The following is a 22,076-nucleotide window of genomic DNA, read 5'->3' on the forward strand; positions in this document are numbered from 1 at the left end:
ATTATACACCGTCATTAAGGGGGAAAAAAAGGGAAAATTAGGTTTGTATATATGTGTACTTATATACATTATATATACTTTGTTTGTTGTTTGTTAATATTGTTGTTGAAGGGCAGATGGACAGAAGGAAGGAAGGAAGGAAAGAAGGAAGGAAGGAAGGAAGGAAGGAAGGAAGGAAGGAAGGGAAGGAAGGGAAGGAAAGGAAGGACGGAAGCTCTTTTTAGCTTCTTACCTTTTAAGTGTAAATTGGGTTTTAATTGGATTGTTTTAAACTGTGGGCCAAAGCTGTATAATTCTTTTAATTGATTTTAAATTTTGTATTGGTATGTTTTTTATCCTTGCCTGTGCACCGCCCTGAGTCCAATAGGAGAAGGGCGGTATATAAATTGAATAAATAATAATAATAATAATAATAATAATAATAATAATAATAATAATAATAATAATAATAATAATAATAATAATAATAATAGCACTTAGAATTATATACCGCTTCACAGTGCTTTACAGCTCTCTCTAAGCAGTTTACAGAATCAGAACATGGCCCCCAACAATTTGGGTCCTCATTTTACCCACCTCAGAAGCATTTGAAATGTGGATTGACAGGTGGCTGTTACGTATAGGCTGGGTTGAGAAAATCAGAAAGGAAGAGGGCATAAGCCACCTGGGAAAGCCAAGGGAAATCATCCAAATCATAAAAACAAAAACAAAAAAAACCCCCAACGTTAGAATATTTTGGACGTGATGCGACACCAGAGGTGGTATTCAGTCAGTTCGAACTGCTTTGGGCGAACTGGTAGTGACGACTTGCGGGTTACATTACCAGGATTTGGCGGATATACGCATTCACGGGGCTGGGTGGGGCAAGGGCAGGGGTCCATGCCGGAGAGGTGGGCATGTGGGGGCTGTATGCCCATTGCATTCTGGGGGTTTGGGCACATGCTTTGGGCACTCGATCCAGAAAAGGTTAGCCATCACTGGTATATAGTAAACACAAAATAGGTTAACAGGTCAAAAACTGGCCTAAAATAACCTCTTTTCACACGTTCCCCTCAATCTAAATTACTGATCAAGAATAAGTTAATATGTCTATGGAGATTCTCAGCCATCCAGGTCATGGATATCCTAAAGGTGTTTTTTCAAGAGGAAACTGGACTTTCTGGTTTTTCTTTGAAGGCATTTCGCTTCTCATTCCAAGAAGCTTCTTCCGCTCTGACTGGATGGTGGGGAATGGAAGGGTTGATATTCCTTGCAGACAGCTGGTCATTTGCATCCTTTTAGTGGGTCATTAAGGCCAGTTGGAGGTTGATCTGTGTCACGAGCGGTGCCTACATCACAAACCGAAGCGCAAATGCTTCTTGTAATCTGCAATTTTTCTGGAAATCCATTCACCCTTTGAATGGTGCGGAGTATGAACTGATTTCCAGAAAAATTGCAGACTACAAGAACCACCGGTTTGTGATGTAGGTACCACTAGTGACACAGATCAACCTCCGAGATCCTTGGTGGTGCAGCGGACTAAGTGCTGTTATGTAGCACTTAGCTGCCAGCTGCCTGCAATTAGTGCGAGTTCAAATCTCACCAGGCTCAAGGTCGACTCAGCCTTCCATCTTTTCTAAGGTGGGTAAAATGAGGACCCAGTTTGTGGGGCCAATAAGCTGACTTTGTATAAAATATACAAAAGTATGAAGGCTATTGCTTAACGCATTGTAAGCCACCCTGAGTCTCCAGAGAAGGGCGGCATATAAAAATAAATAAATAAAAAATATATATATGTTCCTGTGCAACCCTGAATCACCCTGCCAAGAAAGCAGGAACTGAGTGTGTTAATTTAACCAGTTTCTAGTTGCTGCAGCAAAAGGAAGAAAACTTGCGGCTTTGCGCTGTTTTGTGCTGCAGCCAGGAAATCTTCGTTAAAGAATGAAGTTATACCAGAATGAAAACTAGCTAGAATCAGCCGGATTGTTAAGTTATTGCTAAACCAGACATTTGGTGATGCTTGTTTGCAGAGAGGCAGTCTGGGATGTGGCTTAAGGAATTGTGAAGAGAAGGACCAGGGGAGACAAGATAGTAATCTTCCAATATTTGAGGGGCTGCCCCCAGAGAGGAAGGGGTCAGGCCAGAGGTGGGTTTCAGCAGGTTCTGACCAGTTCTGGAGAACCGGGTAGCGGAAATTTTGAGGAGTTCGGAGAACCGGTAGTAAAAATTCTGACTGCTCCCCCCCACCGATTCTCTGCCTCCCAAGTCCCAGCTGATTGGGAGGAAATGGGGATTTTGCAGTTGAAACTGGTTGATTTCCCAGTCGCATTGAACAGGGGTGGGCAACTGGGGTCCCAGGCAGTGGTGGGATTCAGCCAGTTTTCACCTATTTGGGAGAACCAGTTGTTAACTTTCTAAGCAGTTCGGAGAACTGGTTGTTGGAAGAAATCTTATTTTGTTTTTTTCCACTTTATACATGGCTAATCCTGTAAGGAAGGAAACATTCTGGTGGTGTTTCTAGCCTAATCTTTATTGCCCTGCTTACAGAAACTGCCTCTCTGGTTAACCCTTTCTACATTGTAACAGCTAAGGCGAAGTGCTCACCGACCTGAGTGACGTTGAGTTGGCCACGCCCACACGGTCACATGACCACCGAGCCACGCCTACCCATCTGGCCATTAGGTCAGAGAACCGGTTGTTAAATTATTTGAATCCCATCACTGGTCCCAGGGGTCTAAATTGAAGACCTATTTTGCTTTTTTACACATGTGAGAAAAAGAGGAGAGTTTCCAGTTGAAACAGAAAGCTTGTTTTGACCTCCATCTGGGCATCTTTTTTTCTTTTCTTTTTAGCTTTGAGTTGAAGATAGGAAGGTCAATAAAAATCCCCTTTTAGTGTCCCAAGTGTGTAGATGTTGCAAAAGACCTGTTAGCCTGTTACAACTTCATCCCTTTCAATCACGTTTGTTCAATCTGAAAAGAGGGTACTAGGAATTTCAGTTTGCTGAAAATGTAGGGTTTTTTTTAAAAAACAAACAAACACAAAAACCTATGGTAACTTACCTGAACAAAGACTTTCTGTATTTTTCCCACTACTCATTCTTATCTTTTTTTAAAAAATGCAAATCTCCTGATATCATTTTAATGCAAATTATCCCAAAGTCTTTCTTATATACCTCGGCTTTATACATGCAAATCATTTCCTTGCAGAAATTTCAACATGAAATGTTAAGTATCCATCATTTAGGCTGGAAAAAAGGGAGGGGAAGGGAAGGAAAGGCAGGGGAAAGGAGGGGAAGGGAAGGGGAGGGAAGGTGGAAGGGGAAAGGGAAGAGGAGGAAAAGAAAGGAAAAGGAAGGGAAAGGGAAAGAGAAGGAAAGGAAAACAAAGGGAAGGGAAGGAAAGGAAAAAGAGAAGGAAGGGAAGGAAAGGGGAAGGGGAAGAGAAGGAAAGGAAAAAGGGAAGGAAGGGAAGGGAAGGAAGAAGGAAAGGAAAACAAAGGGAAGGGAAGGAAAGGAAAAAGGAAAGGAAGGGAAGGAAAGGGGAAGGAAAGGAAAGGGAAGGGAGAAGAGAAGGAAAAGAAGGGAAAGGAAAAGGAAGGGAAAGGGAAAGAGAAGGAAAGGAAAACAAAGGGAAGGAAAGGAAAGGAAAAAGGGAAGGAAGGGAAGGAAAGGGGAAGGGGAAGAGAAGGAAATGAAAACAAAGGGAAGGAAAGGGAAGGAAAGGAAAAAGGAAAGGAAAGGAAAAAGGAAAGGAAAACAAAGGGAAGGGAAGAAAAGGAAAGGAAAAAGAAAAGGAAAGGAAAAAGGAAAGAAGAGAAGGAAAGGGGAAGGAAAGGGAAGGAGAGGAAAAGAAAGGAAAGGGAAGGGAGAAGAGAAGGAAAAGAAAGGAAAGGAAAAGGAAGGGAAAGGGAAAGAGAAGGAAAGGAAAACAAAGGGAAGGAAAGGAAAGGAAAAAGGCAAGGAAGGGAAGGAAAGGAAAGGGGAAGGAAAGGGAAGGAGAGGAAAAGGAAGGGAAGGGAAGGAGGAAGAGAAAAAAGGAAAAGAAAGGAAGGGAAAGAGAAGGAAAGGAAAACAAAGGGAAGGAAAGGAAAGGAAAGGAAAAAGGAAGGGAAGGGGACGGAAAGGGAAAGAGAAGGCAAGGAAAATAAAGGGAAGGGAAGGAAAAAGGAAAGGAAGGGAAGGAAAAGGAAAGGAAGGGAAGGAAAGGAGAAGAGAAGGAAAGAAAAACAAAGGGAAGGAAGGGAAGGAAAACAAAGGAAAATGAAGGGAAGGGAGGGGAAAGGAGGGGAAGGGAAGGGGAGGGAAGGTGAAAGGGGAAAGGGAAGAGAAGGAAAGGGAAGGACAAGAAAAGAAAGGAAAGGGAAGGGAAAGGGAAAGAGAAGGAAAGGAAAACAAAGGGAAGGGGAGGGGAATAGAAAGAAAGGAAAGGAAACAAAAGGAAAAGAAAACAAAGGATTGAAAAGAAGTTTGAAAAGCCCTCCCCTACCGAAGATAGTGTCTGGAGACCATAGAAAACCTCATGCAGTGTCGAAGTTTCAACCTATGCCTCTTTAAGGGCATAAGAGTACTTCTGAATTACCCGTCTAGTGTTTTTGAGTTCCCGACTTGATGCTTTGGGGGGGCCTTCTTCTTTCCTTCCAAAAAAGAAGAAAGAAGGAAGGAAGTGGACGCCAAACAGGGTCTTGAGCACCAAATATTAGCAACGGCTTACAATCACCAGCCCGACTTTCCCACCACTTTGAAACAGGACACACAAAACACCACTATCGCATAAGCCCTACCATGGGCTACACAGAATTCGTTTATTAAAAACAACCCCTTCTCCCTCCAGGAATGAATGGGAAATCCCTGTTCGTTTGTGGTTTTTATGTTTCCATAACCAAGCGTCTTCTGGACAATATATGTACATCTTAGCAAGCCATCAAAACGTAGGTCTCGAGAGCCGTTCCTTACAAGAAGGATATGTTCTCAGACCATGGTCAATTAAAGAGGACTTGGCCAAGGTCTTCTAGGGTAGAAGGTCGGTCCATGAACATTAGATGGGTGATGTTCATGAGAGCTCATCCCGTGAGGCTGGAAAAAGTGTAGAGTGGACCCAACGATGTCTACTGTCATTATCTATCTTATTTGGTCAATTCCTTTGACCAGCTATGACCATCCTGAGCTCAGAACTTCCAAGTGGCTTTCTCAAGGGAAGCAACTCCTCCTCGTTAAATGAAGCACGTATCATCGTTACCCCGAGCAGCCACCTAATAGTCTTCCTCCTCCTCCTCTTCAAAAATTTCACCAGCCGTAGCGGCCTCCAGGGCTGCCAGGGCCTCTGCAACTTCTGCATCTTCTTCCAGTTCTCCGTTGACCTTGGTGAGGCTGTCACATCTGGCTTCCCAAGCAGACTCTCCCTTCTTCCTCCCGGAGAGGATCTCAGTGGATATTTGGTCCTCGAACGAGAAGCCGAAAGGACTCGTCCTCCAGACACTGTTCTCTTCATCGGACTCACTGCACGATGGGTTCCGGTTGTGGACGATGGTCGTGTTTCCCGTGCTTTGGTTGATTTGCACAATATGGTTTGAGAGGTTCTCCTTCCCAACAGCCCTCGATTTCTCAGCACGGTTGTCCTCGGGAAGAAAAGACGGATTATCCAACCGAAGCACTTTGTCTCGGATCTCTGGTAGGGCACGCGGTATGGAAAAAATGGGTTCGGCGGTAGTCCGAGGGCCCTCCTCCTCACAAAGAGCATTCGAAGTTTCCAAAGTCTGCTTTGGTTGATTTTCAGGATCAAAAATCTCCAGTTTATCACCTGTTTTTGGCTGGAAAACTCTTTTGCCTGGAGGATCAGACTGCTGAGCGGAAGAGGTGTGCAGGTTAATTTCTTTAGGTTGGGTTTTATGAGGAGAGGCGCCGATATTTTTGGAGGAGTGGATCCCATTAACGTTACATTTTACTACGGCGTTTCCAAGTCCTTTGTCTGGAAGAGCAGGGATTCTGGAACTCCAGAGAGCATCTTTGGAGTAGTGGAACCTGCATTGGTTTGTGGCTACCGGCGTCTCGGCAATCTGGACTTCGTTTCTACGGTCCAGAATGTCACTGTTCTGCTTGCAATGAAATCTCCCTCTTTCTTCCTCTTCATCTGATTTATAGTTATTTATCTCATTGATATATGCGGCCGTCTGTACGTCTTGGGGATGAAAGATGTAACTAGGGGAAAAACGGAGAGTACCCAGTTATTTCATTTTTTCCTCCCCCCCCACCTGTTATGGAGAAACCTGCTAAATTCGCCAGGATTTCTCCTCTGAATTTTGAGCATTTTTACCGCGGTAGAAAAGCACGGCGCAACTACATTGAAATCGGGTGGGATTCGACCGGTTCAGACCGGTTCGGGCGAACCGGTAGTTCTGACGATCAGATGGCCCCGCCCACCCACCCCCGTCCTATCCTGTCCTTTATTTCCTTGTTTCTAGCTTGTCTGAATCGTGCGTTACAGCTGATTTCCGCCCCTCAGCTGTTCTACTTTACCGGGGCTGACTTAGAAGGTAAGCAGCTGAGATTTAAAAATCTCCAATTTTAGCGCGTGCTCACCGAACCGGTTGTTAAACCGGCTGAAGCCCACCTCTGATTGAAATGGAATTAAAGTTAACTACCCAGGTTCTTGATGTTTGACAACGCAACTAAAAACCCCCCATTAACACACATACACAACTTTTTTGCTTTTGTGGGAGGCCAGCCACAATTTTGGGGTCGGGTCAGCTTGCAAAATGTATAAGTGAAAAAAAAAAAAATGACTGGGCGAGCTAGCCATAATCATTAACCTTCTTTGATTTTAGCCCTGGCAGAAACGAGATGGAGGTTATCCTACCTTTTAATCATTTTGCAGCATTTGCACCCCATCTGGATTCTTCTTTTGTCAGTATCTGTAAAGAGAAAGAGAAGGGGGGGGGACAAACAAGCATCAGAATTAGGGAATAAAGTAGGAACTTTCCACTTGGTTTTTGAAAGGGCGCGTTGAGTAAAATGAGTTTCCAATTATGTTTAAACATGGGAAACACTAAGGGTGATGACATTTGGCTCAATCAACATGTTGCTTGCACTTCCCTCCCTCCCTCCCTTCCTCCCTCCCTTTCCTCTCTTTCTTTCTTTCTTTCTCTCTTTCTTTCTCTTTCCTTCCTTCATGTGTTCCTTCCTGAGCCTCTCTCTCCTTTCCTCCCTCCCCCGCGCTCTCTCTTTTTCCTTTTTCCTCCCTCCCTCCCTCCTTTCCTCTCTATTTTCTCTTTCTCTTTCCTTCCTTCATTTGTTCCTTCCTCTCTCTTCTTTCCTTCCTTCCTTCCTTCCTTCCTTCCTTCCTTCCTTCCTTCCTTCCTTCCTTCCTTCTTTCTTTCTTTTTTTTCTTTCTCTCTCTTTCCTTCCTTCCTTCTCCTTTCTTCTTTCCTCCTTTCCTTTCCTGTTTCTCTCTCTCTCTCTTTCCTTCCTTCATTTATTCCTTCTTCTCTCCTTCCCTCCTTCCCTTCCCTCCTTCCTTCCTTCCTTCCTCTCTCTCTCTCTTTCCTTCCTTCCTTCTCCTTCCTTCCTCCTTTCCTTTCCTGTTTCTCTCTCTCTCTTTCTCTTTCCTTCCTTCATTTGTTCCTTCCTCTCTCTCCTTTCTCTCTCTTTCCTTCCTTCTCCTTCCTTCCTTCCCCCTTTCCTTTCCTGTTTCTCTCTCTCTTTCTCTTTCCTTCCTTCCTTTCTTCGTTCCTTCCTCTCTTTCCTATCCTCCCTGCTTTCCCCTTTTCTCTTTCTTTCTCTTTCTTTCTTTCTTTCTTTCTTTCTTTCTTTCTTTCTTTCTTTCTTCTCTCTCTCTTTCTTTCTTTCTTTCTTTCTCTCTCTCTCTCTCTCTCTCTTGCTCCCTCCCTTCTTTCCTTCTGTCTCTCACTCTCTCACTCTCTCATTCTTTCCTATTGAAGACATAGCAAGGTTAAACCAGTAGATAAACAGAGAAGTCATTTTCCTCCTCTACCAAACAGGATAGTAGTAGAAACAGAAAGTATTTCCTTCGTTAAATATTAACTAGCGGCTTGTTCCCCTGCCAAATGGGAGTTGAAACGACCTGCGAAGCTCTACCTAGAAGTGAGACAGGAGCAGAGAACCAAATCCAGGCTCCTGAGATGGCAAACATTGAGAAGCTATGCTACAGCAGAGAAATTGAGAAGATCCATCCACTCTTTCAAGAGCTGTGGCTTCTGGGTCCCAAATGCTATGAAAAATCTAAGCCACGTAACCGATCAGAAATCAGGGAGGACAGAAAAGGCCAGACAGAAGAAACGCTCAGTGAAAATGGCTTCCCTTAACCCAGCAGAATTTAAAAAAACAAAAAAAGTTAAAAGGCGGCTAGTCCTTGATTTACAACAATTTTATTTAGCAACCGCTCAAAAGTTCTCCCACAGGGGGAGAAAAAAAGTGACTTATGACCTTTTTTCTCACACTTAGGACCGTGGCAGCCTCCCCAGGGTCACGGGATCCAAACTCAAGACAGTTGGCAACTGACTCATACTTATGACGGAGGCAGGTGCCCCGGAGTCGTGGGATCCCCTTTTGCAACCTTCTGAGAAGCACAGTCCATGGGGACGCCAGATTCATTTAACGACCACGTTATTAACTGAACACCTGCCACGATCCACTTAACAACTGTGGCAAGAAAATCCGTAAAACGTCATCAGTGCCAGAAGGGAGGAGGAGGAAGAGGACTGGGAGGTCCTTGGTGGTCTCTGAGCTTGGTGGTTCCCTTGTAGATGTTTCATTCCCCAACTACGTAACATCATCATTGCTAAAAGGAGGGGGATTGGAGGAAGAGGAGGAGGAGGAAGAGGAGGAGGAGGAAGAAGAGGAGGAAGAGGAAGAGGAGAATGATTATGGGGTCGTTGATGCTCTCTGAGCTTGGTGCTTTTCTTGCAGACGTTTTATGACCCAACTAAGTAACATCATCAGTGCTAAAAGGGAATGGGTCTGGAGGATGAGGAAGTTTATGAAGTGGCTGTTTTGTTTCCCCAAAGTACAGATCTGCACACGGCTCGCTGCCTTGTACTGCCTATACCTGTTGCTTGCAGGCGTTTCATTAACCAAACTAGGTAACATGCTCAGTGCTAAAGGTAAAGGTTTCCCTCGCACGTATGTGCTAGTCGTTCCCGACTCTAGGGGGCGGTGCTCACCTCCGTTTCAAAGCCGAAGAGCCAGCGCTGTCCGAAGACGTCTCCGTGGTCATGTGGCCGGCATGACTAAACGCCAAAGGCGCACGGAACGCTGTTACTTTCCCACCAAAGGCGGTCCCTATTTTTCTACTTGCATTTTTTTACGTGCTTTTGAACGGCAGAAGCTGGGACTAGTCACAGGAGCGCATCCCGATATGCGGCGCTAGGGATTCGAACCGCTGAACTGCCGACCTTTCGATCGACAAGCTCAGCATCTTAGCCACTGAGCCACCATGTCCCCTGTGTTAGTGCTAGTCCTGACTAGTTAGTGTAGAGAAACTTCTGTAAGAAAAGAACCAAGCTCAGAGAACATGAAGGACGCCTCATGTCAATCCTGAGCTACAAATATTCTCCTTTACCAGAAGTTGATGTTAGAGTTTGATCTCTCTGTCTTTCTGTCTCTCTTTCCCCCCCACCTTTGTCTTCCTCCCACCCTCCTTATCTCTCTCTCCCTTCCTTCCTCCCTCCTTCTCTTTTTCTCTCTCTCTCTCCCTCTTTCTCCCTCCCACATTTTCCCTCTCTGTTCCTCCTTCCTTCCTTCTCTCTTTCCCTCTCTCTCTCTCTCTTTCTCCCTCCCACATTTTCCCTCTCTTCCTCCTTCCTTCCTTCTCTCTTTCCCTCTCTCTCCCTCTCTTTCTCCCTCCCACATTTTCCCTCTCTCTTCCTCCTTCCTTCCTTCTCTTTCCCTCTCTCTCCCTCTCTTTCTCCCTCCCACATTTTCCCTCCCTCTTCCTCCTTCCTTCCTTCTCTCTTTCCCTCTCTCTCTCTCTCTTTCTCCCTCCCACATTTTCCCTCTCTCTTCCTCCTTCCTTCTCTCTTTCCCCCTCTCTCTCTCTTTCTCCCTCCCACATTTTCCCTCTCTCTTCCTCCTTCCTTCTCTCTTTCCCTCTCTCTCCCTCTTTCTCCCTCCCACATTTTCCCTCTCTCTTCCTCCTTCCTTCCTTCTCTCTTTCCCTTCCTCTCTCGCTCTTTCTGTGGAATTAGGATCGTAGAAACACCCAGGAGCATAGAAGAGTTCAGAGGCAGATGCATAAATAAATGTCTTAAACGTATTTATTCATATGATAAATCATATTAACTATGTACAACAGAGATCAAGTCTCATGAGGAACAAACATGAAAAGAGAGAGATGGAGAGAGAGCAAGGTGGAAAAGGTTGGAGGGGGTTTTATACTCAGGGTAAGCCCCTCCTTTCCACACAGGGTGGAGACACTCTCTGCCTCCACTGGTGTCTATATGACACACGTGCCAATGGCTTGCAAATACTTGACACTTTCACACATACACACTGGAAAATAACCACCACAGGTAAAGTTTAGAACGGCGTTAAAAAAAGTGACTTATGACCATTTTTCACACTTATGACCTTTGAAGCATCCCCACAATCACGCAAGGAAGGTCGTACAACGGGGCAAAAGTCACTGGACAAATGTCTACACTTAGCAACGGAAATTTTGGGCGCAATTGTGGTCATAAATCAAGGGCTACATCAGGGGTGAAATCCAGCAGGTTCCAACAGGTTCTGGCGAACCGGTAGCGGAAATTTTGAGCAGTTCGGAGAACCGGTAGCGGAAATTTTGAGTAGTTTCAAGAACCGGCAAATACCACCTCTGGCTGGTCTCAGAGTGGGGTGGGAATGGAGATTTTGCAGTATCCTTCCCCTGCCACGCCCACCAAGTCATACCTACCAGGCCACACCACACCCACCAAGCCACGCCCACTGAACCGGTAGTAAAAATATTTGGATTTCACCACTGGGCTACGTGCATTTATAAGGGATGGAAAAAAGGCAATTTTAGCATACTGTTTATAAGTTGTAAGTTACAAGATGTTCTTGAGACAAAAGGAGTCATGGAAATATTTTCCATTAGCCTTACTTACCAACAAATCACAGGGAGTTCCAGGACCATGGTTTTAACCTCACGGGCATCTGAAATGAAAGTTATGAAAGCTGGTTAGGAGACAAATCAAGATCAAGGGAGGTACTAATACCACTCTATAAAGCCCTAGTAAGGCCGCACATAGAATACGGCATCCATTTTTGATCACCACACTATAAAAAAGATGTTGAGACTCCAGAAAGCGTGCAGAGAAGAGCAACCAGGATGATGAGGGGACTGGAAGCTAAAACATACGATGAACGGTTGCAGGAACTGGGCCTGGCTGGTCTAGTGAAGAGAAGGATCAGGGGAGACAGGATAGGAGTCACCCAAACTTTGAGGGGCTGCCACAGAGAGGAGGGGGCCAAGCTAATTTCCACAGCATCTGAAGGCCAGACAAGGAATAATGGATGGAAACGTTATGATTCTTGATGAACGTATCTTTTCTTTTATGTACACTGAGAGCATATGCACCAAGACAAATTCCTTGTGTGTCCAACCACACTTGGCCAATAAAAAAATCTATCTATCTATCTATCTATCTATCTATCTATCTATCTATCTATCTACCATCCATCCATCCATCCATCCATCCATCTATCTATCCTCTCCTCTCTCTCTCTCTCTGTCCCTCCCTCCTGGTCTCTCTCTCTCTCTCTCTCTCTCTCTATCCATCCATCCATCCATCCATCCATCCATCCATCCATCCATCTATCCTCTCCTCTCTCTCTCTCTCTGTCCCTCCCTCCTGGTCTCTCTCTCTCTCTCTCTCTCTATCCATCCATCCATCCATCCATCCATCCATCCATCCATCCATCCATCCATCCATCTATCTATCTATCTATCTATCTATCTATCTATCTATCTATCTCCTCCTCCTCTCTCTCTCTCTCTTTCTTTCTCTCTCTGTCCCTCCCTCCTGGTCTCTATATCTATCTATCTATCTATCTATCTATCTATCTATCTATCTATCTATCTATCATCTATCTATCTATCTATCTATCTATCTATCTTCTCCTCTCTCTTTCTGTCCCTCCCTCCTGGTCTCTCTCTCTCTCTCTCTCCATCCATCCATCCATCCATCCATCCATCCATCCATCCATCCATCTATCTCCTCCTCTCTCTCTCTCTCTCTCTCTCTCTGTCCCTCCCTCCTGGTCTGTCTATCTATCTATCTATCTATCTATCTATCTATCTATCTATCTATCTATCTATCTATCTTCTTCTCTCTCTCTCTGTCCCTCCCTCCTGGTCTCTCTCTCTCTCTCTCTCTCTCTCTCTCTCTCTCTCTCTCTCTCTCTCCATCCATCCATCCATCCATCCATCTAACTAAACTGAACAAGGAGAGATTGTTCTGGAAATCTCTGGAAATAAGGAGAAATGTTCTGACAGTGAGAGCAATCAACCAATGGAACAGAAGTTGCCTTTGGAAGTTGTGGGAGCTTCATCCCTGGAAGCTTTCAAGAGGAGACTGGACTGCCATCTTTCAGAAATGGCGTGGGGTCTCCTGCTTGGGTGGGGGTGGGAGGTTGGACTAGATGACCTACAAGGTCCCTTCCAACTCTGTTACTCTGTAGAATCTGTACATCAATCTACTGAAGATATATGGTTAGCCCACAAGTGGAACTCAAAAAAAGACCAGGATTTTCCTTTGAAAGGCAGAATGAATAGCCTACGCCCCAACATTTATTGTTCAAGGAATTCTTGGATGACAATATTCTTTTGCGATTTCCTGATAAAGCCAGAAGAAATACAACATCCACGGAAGTATTTGAACTATTTTCAGCCAGCATATTTCTAGAGTTGCTTCCTTCAATAGTTTTGCCCGAAGTTCACATTTTGACCCACTGATCTTATCTGAAACCTGCTCCTAGAGATGAGACAATCTTGGGCTCTCCAGATATTTCTGTTAATTCATGTCCATCAGTTTCGGTCAATTCGGTTCAAAAATAATACTAATAAAAATATAGGTAGTCCTCGACCTATGACCCCAAATTGAGCGCAACATTTCAGTCGCTAAGTGAAACACGTGAATTTTGCCCCGTTTTTACGAATCCGTCTGGCCACTGTTCAGGGAATGCCTTCAATCGTTCAGTTAGCAACATGGCCAGTGGTGGGATTCAGCCAGTTCGGGAGAACCGGTTGTTAACTTTCTTTTTTTTTTTTTTTTTTTTTATTGCAAAAGTTTTACAATTACATTTTCACCCCTTTTTTCACCCCCCCACCTCCCTCCCCAAACTTCCCATCCACCCTAACCCTCCCTAACCCTCCCCCCCCCAGACTTCCCTATTACATACTCATAACTAATAACACTAATATATAAACCTGAACCCATCCCTCCCCCTATATAATTTTTCCTCTTTGTCTCTTTACATAAAAATATTTCTAATACATTATTTTCAAATAAAAGCTATTTGATACTTTCTGGTTTGGTATTTGTTCTGAACATATTCTATCCACCTTTTCCATTCCCATTCGTAAGTCTCTTGTGAACAATCTTTTAAATACGCTGAAATCTTCGCCATCTCTGCAAAGCTGGCCATCTTCAAAGTCCATTCCTCGATAGTAGGCAAAGCTTCATTCTTCCAATATTTACCTATCAACAATCTAGCTGCTGTTATCATATACAATATTAGTTTTATTTCACCCCGTGTAAAACCCTTAACTATACCCAATAAAAACAATTGTGGAGAAAATTGAATTTTTTTCTTCAAAACATTCTGCATGACCCACCAAATTTTTATCCAAAAAGCCTTAACTTTCCTACAGGTCCACCAAACATGATAATATGTAGCATCTACACAATCACATCTCCAACATTTTGGCTGAACATTAGGGTACATACATGACAACTTTTTAGGATCTAAATGCCATCTATAAAACATTTTATAAAAATTTTCTCTCAGGTTTTGCGACTGTGTAAATTTAACATTCTGAACCCAAATTTTTTCCCAAGTTTCCAGCATCACTGGTTCTTCAAAATTCTGTGCCCACTTAATCATACAATCTTTAACTAATTCCGTTTCTGAATCTCTTTCTAACAAAACATTATACAGCCTTTTAATATGCATTGGACCTTTCTCTCTTATATGTCTAACCAATTCTTCCTCATGCAACATAATACCAGTTTTTTGGTCCTCTTTCCATCTCATTTGTAATTGATTATATTGTAACCAGGTTAAATTAATCCCTTCGTCCAACAGTGTCTGCAATGTCTTCAGCTGCCATCTGCCCGCATCTGTAAAAAGAACCTCTTTGTATAAAAACCCCCCGAGTGACATTATATTTGTATTCCACAAGGTATGACCAAGATCCAGCCATAGCGGTATTTTATAATCCCATTTGAGTCGGTGCTTCTTCCAAACTCTCATCAAAGAATCTCTGAGTATATGACTTTTAAATACTTTATCAACTTTATCATCATAAAATAAATAAGCATGCCATCCAAATTCAAGATCAAAACTTTCTGCATTCAATATTCCAGCCTTTTTATTTCCAAACCAGTCACTTGTTAAAGTTAAAGCTGCTGCATCATAATATAACTGTAGGTTTGGGAGTTTAAGGCCTCCTCTTTCTGGAACATCTTGCATAATTTTCAATTTCACTCTCGGCTTTTTCTCGTTCCAGACAAACTTATTCACACCAGACTGCCAGACTTTCAGTTGTTTATCACTTTTAAGCACCGGAATCATTTGAAACAAAAACAGAAATCTTGGCAAAATATTCATCTTAACTGCTGCTATTCTTCCAAGTAAAGACAGTTGCAGCTTTTTCCAGGTCTCCATGTCTTTCTGAACCTCTCGCCACAACACCTCGTAATTATTTTGAAACAATTTCATATTTGATTCTGCAACCTGAATTCCAAGATATTTTACCTTAGGTACAATTTCAAAACCTGCCCTCCTTTCAAGCTCATGTTTACGATCTTGTGTCATATTCTTAACTATCATTTTAGTCTTTTTTGAGTTCAGTTTAAAACCTGAAACTCTACCATAGTCTTGTATAATGTCGTTCATCAGGATTATTGATTCCATTGGTTGTGATAGGGTAACAACCAGATCATCTGCAAATGCCTTTATTCTATAATCCTCTTGCCTTATCACTATACCTTTCAAGATTTTTGAGTCCCGTATTATATTTAGCAAGACTTCCAATGTTAATATAAATAAAAGTGGGGACAACGGACATCCCTGTCTTGTTCCTTTTTCAATTTTAAACTCTGTCGTCAAACTTCCATTAATAATAATCTGTGCTTTTTGCTCTTGATAAATTGCTGAAATCGCCTGTATAAATTGGTCCCCAAAGCCCATCTTTTTTAAAGTCTTTAGTAGAAAATTCCAATCCACTCTATCAAAGGCTTTCTCCGCATCCAAGAAAACCAGCACTGCAGAAATCTGTTTATTCTTATCAAGATATTCCAATAAGTCTATTACTTGCCTTACATTATCCTTCATATATCTGCCCTCAATAAATCCCGCTTGGTCCTCATGAATCACTTTTTGAATTACTGGCATCAACCTGTTGGCTAATACCTTCGCATAAATTTTATAGTCTGTATTCAAAAGAGATATTGGTCTGTAGTTCTCTGGTTTTTTAGGACCAACTTGTTCCTTTGGTATCAAAGATATATAAGCAGTTGTCCAAGATGGGGGTATTTTACCCCCTTGTTGAATATTACAAAATAAATCTCTAAGTTGTTCCACCATTTCAGCTTGTAAAGTTTTGTAATACACTGCTGTCAAACCATCCGTGCCAGGCGCTTTAGCTGTTTTTAGCTGCTTAATTGCTGCTATTATCTCCTCCACTGTTATAGGGTAATTCATTCTTTCCTTTTGTTGATCAGTAATTTTTGTAATTCTCTTATCCTTTAAATATTTTTCTATAAGTCCATTCTGCACCTCTTCTTTGGCATATAATTTAGTATAATAATCCACAAAAGCTTCTTTAATTAATTTTTGTTGAAAAATTTCTTTCCCTCCAATGTCAATACTATCAATAGTCCGTATACTTTGTTTTTTCCTCAGTGTGTAAGCCAACCATCTGCCCGGTTTATTAGCATTGCAAAATGTATTATGCTTTGCGTATTGTAAACTTGTTGCAACTTGTTCCGCCATAAGCATTTGAAATTGGTCTTTCAAAAGTTTTATAGCACTTCTTATTCTTTCATCTGTTGGGTTTTTAATAAGTAACTGTTCCTTATTCTTTATTTCCATTTCCAACTCAGATCTTTTCTTTTGTCGGAACAGTCTGTGTTTAGAATTCATGTAGATAAGTACCCCTCTCATATAAGCTTTACTAGCGTCCCAAACAATTTCAATTGGGGTACCTTTATTCAAATTTATTTCAAAAAATTCTTTCAAATGCTTTTTAAGTTCTATTGTATTTTTTTCATATCTAAACAAGTTCTCATTTAATCTCCAAGAACGTCTCTCAACCTTATCCATCTCAATTTCTATCCATACAGGGCTATGGTCAGTCAAAGTTCTTGGAAAAATCTTTGTTCTTTTTGTCTTAATAAGTAAATCATTTGACAACAGAATAAAATCAATCCTAGAAAAGGATCTATGTCTATCGGAAAAAAAAGTGTAATCCAATTCATTCGGATTATGTATTCTCCAAACATCTTTTAGTTCCATATCTTCTTTCATATCAAAAAAAGTCTGCGGTAGTCTAATTCTAGACTTTGCCAAGCTCTTTTTATCTAATTTAGAATCAATTACTCCATTCCAGTCTCCCATAAATAAAATAGATCTATAGTCCCATTGCAATATTTTAGTATGTAACATCTTGTAAAAACAATCCTGTTGTTGGTTAGGAGCATAAATTCCAATCAAAAGAATTTGACCATTTGCTGTAAGCAATTCAATTGCTACAAACCTACCATCTTGATCTACTTCTATAATTTTTGCTGTTAATTTTTTATTTACATAAATAACCACACCATTCTTTTTCTGCGAAGTTGAAGATATATAATGCACTCCTAATTTTGAATTTATCAAATATTTCTGATCTTGAGTTGTAATATGTGTTTCTTGTAAGCAAATTATATCATTATTAAATTGTTTCAAATATGTAAATATTTTCTTCCTTTTCTGTGCTGAATTCAACCCATTAACATTCCAAGATAGACACTTAAGGGTCATCGGCCTGTTTCTGGAGCGCAGAGCAAAATATTTGAAGTTCATCCAAAAGCTTCGATCTTGCTCTTCCCATAGCTCCACTCTCTTGTGGGGTACTCTTAGCTGCCATCTTGTCTTGTCTTTCCTGTTGTTGTTGTTGCTTTTGTTTAAGTAGCTTGGATTGAGCTCTAGTTATACGTTGATCTTTAACTTCAGTCAGCTGAATCAAATCCAAAATTGGAGAAGAATCCAGCAAGGGCTCACTCAGAAAACCTCCTTCTGCACCTTGCACATTTTCTAATTCTTGCTTGGGCTGTTCTTCCGACTGCCTCTCTTCACTCTCCTTAATCTCCAAAACTGTAGATGTACGTGGAGATGGTGTTCTTTCCTTAAGAATAGTACTATAAAAATGTTGTGCCTTCTCCACGGTATTCAATCGATATCCTTCTCCCTTATATCTAAAAATTATCCCAGCTGGTGCATCCCACCGGAAGGGTATCTGTAAGTCTTTCAGTTCCTTAACAAGAAAACCAAACTCTTTTCTAGCTTTCAGCATTTTAGGAGGTAATTCTTTAAAAATTACAAGTCGTGAGCCCCCCACTTCTACAGAGGTGTGAAAAGATTTTTGGAGGATTTCATTTCTAATTTCTCTCTCAGTAAAGTATATGACCACATCTCTAGGCAATTGTCTTTGTCTGGCCACCCAAGAGTTGACTCTGTAAATTTTATCTATTTTGTGAAATACCAAATCAGGGTTAACTTGTAAGATCTTAGCCAGGGCTTCAGAGCAAACTTGTCTCAAATCCTGTCTCTCCTCCTCTCGAATTCCCCGAAGCCGTATGGCAAATTCCATCGCCCGGAATTGTATCATGACAATCTCATCTTCAATTCTCTGCATTTTATTATCAGCTTCTTCAATTTTATAGTCATTATCTTTCATCCTAACATTAACTTCTAATTTGAGTTCTTCAACTTTAAAATCAACTTTCCCAATAAAATTTGCCAGGCCAGACGCCACTTCTGATATTTTTTTGGTCACCATATTTTGATTCTGCTTCACCATATCTTTAACTTCATTAATTTCCTGCAGAAATTCCTCATGTGATTTTTGAAGTTTATGATCTATTTCCTGTTGAGATTCTTGAAATTTTTCATCCAAAGTTTTAGCAATAAAGTCTTTTAAATCTCCCACATCAAGTTCTTTTTTCTGAGTTTGTAGTTGTTGAGCAGGGGGAAGTTGCGTTTGATGTTTGTGTGTGGGGGATCCCCCCCCTGATGCCTTCCCTTCCTGCTTCTTTGAAGCCATTGTGCCACGTAGGCTGATTTTTCTAGAGAGGGAAGTTCTTTTTCCTTTCCCTCTTCCACAAAAGCTTCTAAAAAAGTCCCCCAAATTTAGTCAAATAAAACTGAAGTAAAGCAAAGTCAAATTTTAGCAAAAAGAAATGTTTTCCTTTAGGTAAGACAACTTTGTAGCAACTTTTCAACTTTGTAGCAAAGCAGAGAGGCTTCACAAATTCACTTTCACTAGCTCGTTAACTCAAGCGCTGGACGCCATATTTTTTCCAAATCACTTTCACTCGCTCACTTTCTCTTGATTCAAAAAGTCAATAAAGCACTAATACTTGCAATTTTCAGGTTTCTGGATTCAAGTTGGTATTTCCGCTATTTGTTAGAATTAGTTCCTCTCACTTTAAGAGTTTGCTGCTATCGGCTTGTTCTGCTGATGGCAGAATCGTCCCACGCCGCCCGGAGTCTCCGCAGGTTGGAAGGGAGCCGCTCCTGTTTTCACCCCCAGAAACAATTCCCTGGGGGGGTTACAGGGGCTCAACCTGTGCCCTGCTGTCTCTGCTCCTGCAATCTTCAAGATTTCGGAGTTTTCGAGCCGCTCCTCGTTCGCGGGGCGGCTCTACAGGCGGCGGGGCTGGCGGTCTTAGAAAATCACCGCCGTCGCCGAAGCTCGCAAACCGGAAGTCCCGGTTGTTAACTTTCTGAGCAGTTTGGCAAACTGGTTGTTGGAAGAAATCATCAGGGCAGAGAATCAGTTGTTAAATTACTTGAATCCCATCACTGAACACGGCTGTTAAGCGAATCTGGCTTCCTCATTGTCTTTGCTTGTCAGAGGGGATCGTATGACCCTGGGAAGCTGCAACGGTCTGCAGAGGAAGGAAGAGAAGGGGAGGAGAAGAAGAAAGGTTGGAGTAAAGGTAAAGGGTAAAAGAACAGTCCGGAAAAAAGTAGAAATGAAAAATGAAAGTTAAAAGAAAAGACGAATGAAAAATGATGGAAATGACAGTACATGTAAATGTGTTTAGGAGAAATAAAAATAAAAAACTTAAAACAAAACAAAACAGAATGGTATGCAAAATATATTGACCCAGATAATACACTGTCCACTACACACTTGTGGATGTTAAAGAAAAAAAAATATATAAATAAAATTATTATTTTTTTAAAAAAAAAAAAAAACAACTCTTCCTGCTAGCAATCTGTCTTAAATTATGCTGCTTTGGGACGTAATGTATGGCATGTAGTTTATCTGGAATACGATGACTGTTTATCTTGTTGGAAACCTGCACTCCCCCCCCCCCGTAGATATGACTGGAATATGCAGCTCCGAGCCAGTTGAAAGACAGATCACCTTTGCGGCTGCTTACCTGTCCAACTCGTTTTTTGAGGTGGGCTGATGTCAGAAAAGTTGCGGTTTTCACCTCTAGCCTGCAACTGGGGACACACTCCCTGGGCTGCTTTGATTCGTTTTGTCAACATGTTTTTGCTCTTACCGCCTTCAATCACCAGTCAATCGCCTCAAGAACTGGCCAAACGGGAAGTCGAGTCGCGGAGGAAAAAAAGAGCTCTCCCATTTTTTCCCCCATCTTGTTTTGGAAATACGATTTGGAACGGGACAGAATACAAAAGAATCAAGGACGGCTTGGTGGCTTAACACAGGTAGTCCTCGAGTTAGGACCACCATTGAGCCCCAAAATTTATGTGGCGAAGTGAAACATTTGTTAAGTGAGTTTAGCTCATTTCTATCTATATCTATATATCTATAACCCATATCAAGTCTCTATGCTCGGGTGCTGTGACTTACTCTCTGTATTATCTAATATTTATGCATCCATATCAGTGGTGGGTTTCCACCGGGGTTCCCACCGGTTCTCTTCGTGCACGCGCTTTGCACGCGATCGCCGTGCATGTGCTCACTTCGCTCGCATACGCGCCGAACTTGCGCTCTGCGCAAGCGCATTAGATTTCTGCCCAGCTGAGGCGCAGCAATCCATTCTGCCACCTCTATCAGCTGGGCTAAAAAATGACAAATAAAGGTAGGTATAACGCGGGGGCGGGCGGGAGGGCCCAGCTCACAGTCATAGAGAAGCGGTTCGCTGACATCACATCATCACCACTACTGGCTCGGCCGAACCGGGCCGAACCGGGAGCAACCCACCACTGGTCCATATCCTATCTCTCTGCTTAGACTCTACAATTTATCTTTTGTATTATTATATCTATATCATCTATATCTATATCTATATCTAACTATATATCTATAACAGCGGTGGGTTTCCAATATTCTTACCACCGGTTCGCTGCAGGCACGCACAATCACTTTGCGTGCCTTCCGTGCATGCCTCCGGTCTTCCGCACATGCGCTTTGCTTGCTTGCGCACCTTCCGCGCGTGTGCCCGGTCTCAAAAACGTGCCTAAATAGGACAACATAGAGTTGGGGGTGGGTGGGCGGGTCCACCCGCGATTTCCACTACCGGTTCGCCCGAACTGGTACGAACCGGCTGAATACCACTTCTGATCTATAAGCTGTATCAATTCTCTCTGCTTAGACTGTGACTTACCCTCTGTTTTATTATATCTCTAACTATATATCTATATAACCTATATCAACTCTCTGTGCTTAGATCAGGGTTCAGCAATGTTAAACACTCAAAGAGCCACAAAGGTCTTAACCGGAAGTCCCCCATTCAATTCTGGAGCCGATCGGAATTCTGGTTCCCCCACCATAGAGTCTCCTCCTAGTACGGCATCCTTTTTCCTATGCTGACTGGAGGTCTGGTTCCCCCCCCACACCATAGAGTCTCCTCCTAGCATGGCGTCCTTTTTCCTCTACCTGTTCTAACTGAAAGCCCTATCAATTGTGGAGCCGACCGGCGACAAGGAGCTGCAGCAGGGGGATGAAAGAGCCACATGCGGCTCCCGAGCTGCGGGTTGCTGACCCCTGGCTTAGACTCTGTATTTACTCTCTGTATTATTTAATATTTATATGTCCATATCCAATCTCTCTGCCTAGATTCTAGGATTTTACCCTCTTTATTATTATATCTATATCATCTATATTTATATCTACATCTATATATCTATAAATAGCTTTTATTAAAGCTATATAAAGTCTCTGTTTTGACTGTGATTTACCCTTTGTTTTATTATAACTATATTTATTTTTATTTATTTTATTTTACTTCCAATTTATATACCGCCCTTCTTCCTGGGAACTCAGGGCGGTGTACAGCCAGATAAAAACACATAATACAAACATTAAGAAAAAGATTAAAAGGAAATATCTCAATTTGGCCCAAAATTTAAAAGACATACGAATTTAAAATCATTTAAAAGGATTTGTTAGGCCAGCCCGGCTTGTTGGAAAAGGAAAGTTTTAAGGGCGTGGCGGAAGGCACGGAGGTCTTGGATTCTCCTTATCTCTGGGGGCAGCTGATATTATTTATATCTATCTATATATTTATATATCTATAACCTATATCAAGTCTCTATGCTTAGTCTTTGCGATTCACTCTCTATTATCTAATATTTATATGTCCATATCCAAACTCTCTGCTTAGATTCTACGATTTAGCCTCAGTATTATTATATCTAT

The 22,076-nt window shown here is 42.1% G+C and overlaps 1 protein-coding gene across 1 annotated transcript in view; it reads right to left on the minus strand.

The window, feature by feature from the left end:
- Positions 1-4,800: 4,800 nt before the first annotated feature.
- The window catches only part of PGCKA1 (PDCD10 and GCKIII kinases associated 1), a 51,622-nt gene continuing 34,346 nt past the window's right edge, over positions 4,801-22,076 (minus strand). Inside the window, exons 2-4 of the mRNA XM_070948715.1 lie at positions 11,077-11,125; positions 6,834-6,888; positions 4,801-6,175 (exon numbers count right to left, since the gene is read on the minus strand). Coding sequence (XP_070804816.1) covers positions 5,230-6,175; positions 6,834-6,865 — 978 coding nt within the window. The 5' untranslated portion in view covers positions 6,866-6,888; positions 11,077-11,125 and the 3' untranslated portion in view covers positions 4,801-5,229. The remainder of the gene's footprint in view (positions 6,176-6,833; positions 6,889-11,076; positions 11,126-22,076) is intronic.

The sequence above is a fragment of the Pituophis catenifer genome, unplaced genomic scaffold, assembly GCF_029215685.1.
Source record: "Pituophis catenifer annectens isolate HBS135680 unplaced genomic scaffold, rPitCat1.0.hap2 SCAF_8, whole genome shotgun sequence".
Lineage (NCBI taxonomy): Eukaryota > Metazoa > Chordata > Lepidosauria > Squamata > Colubridae > Pituophis > Pituophis catenifer.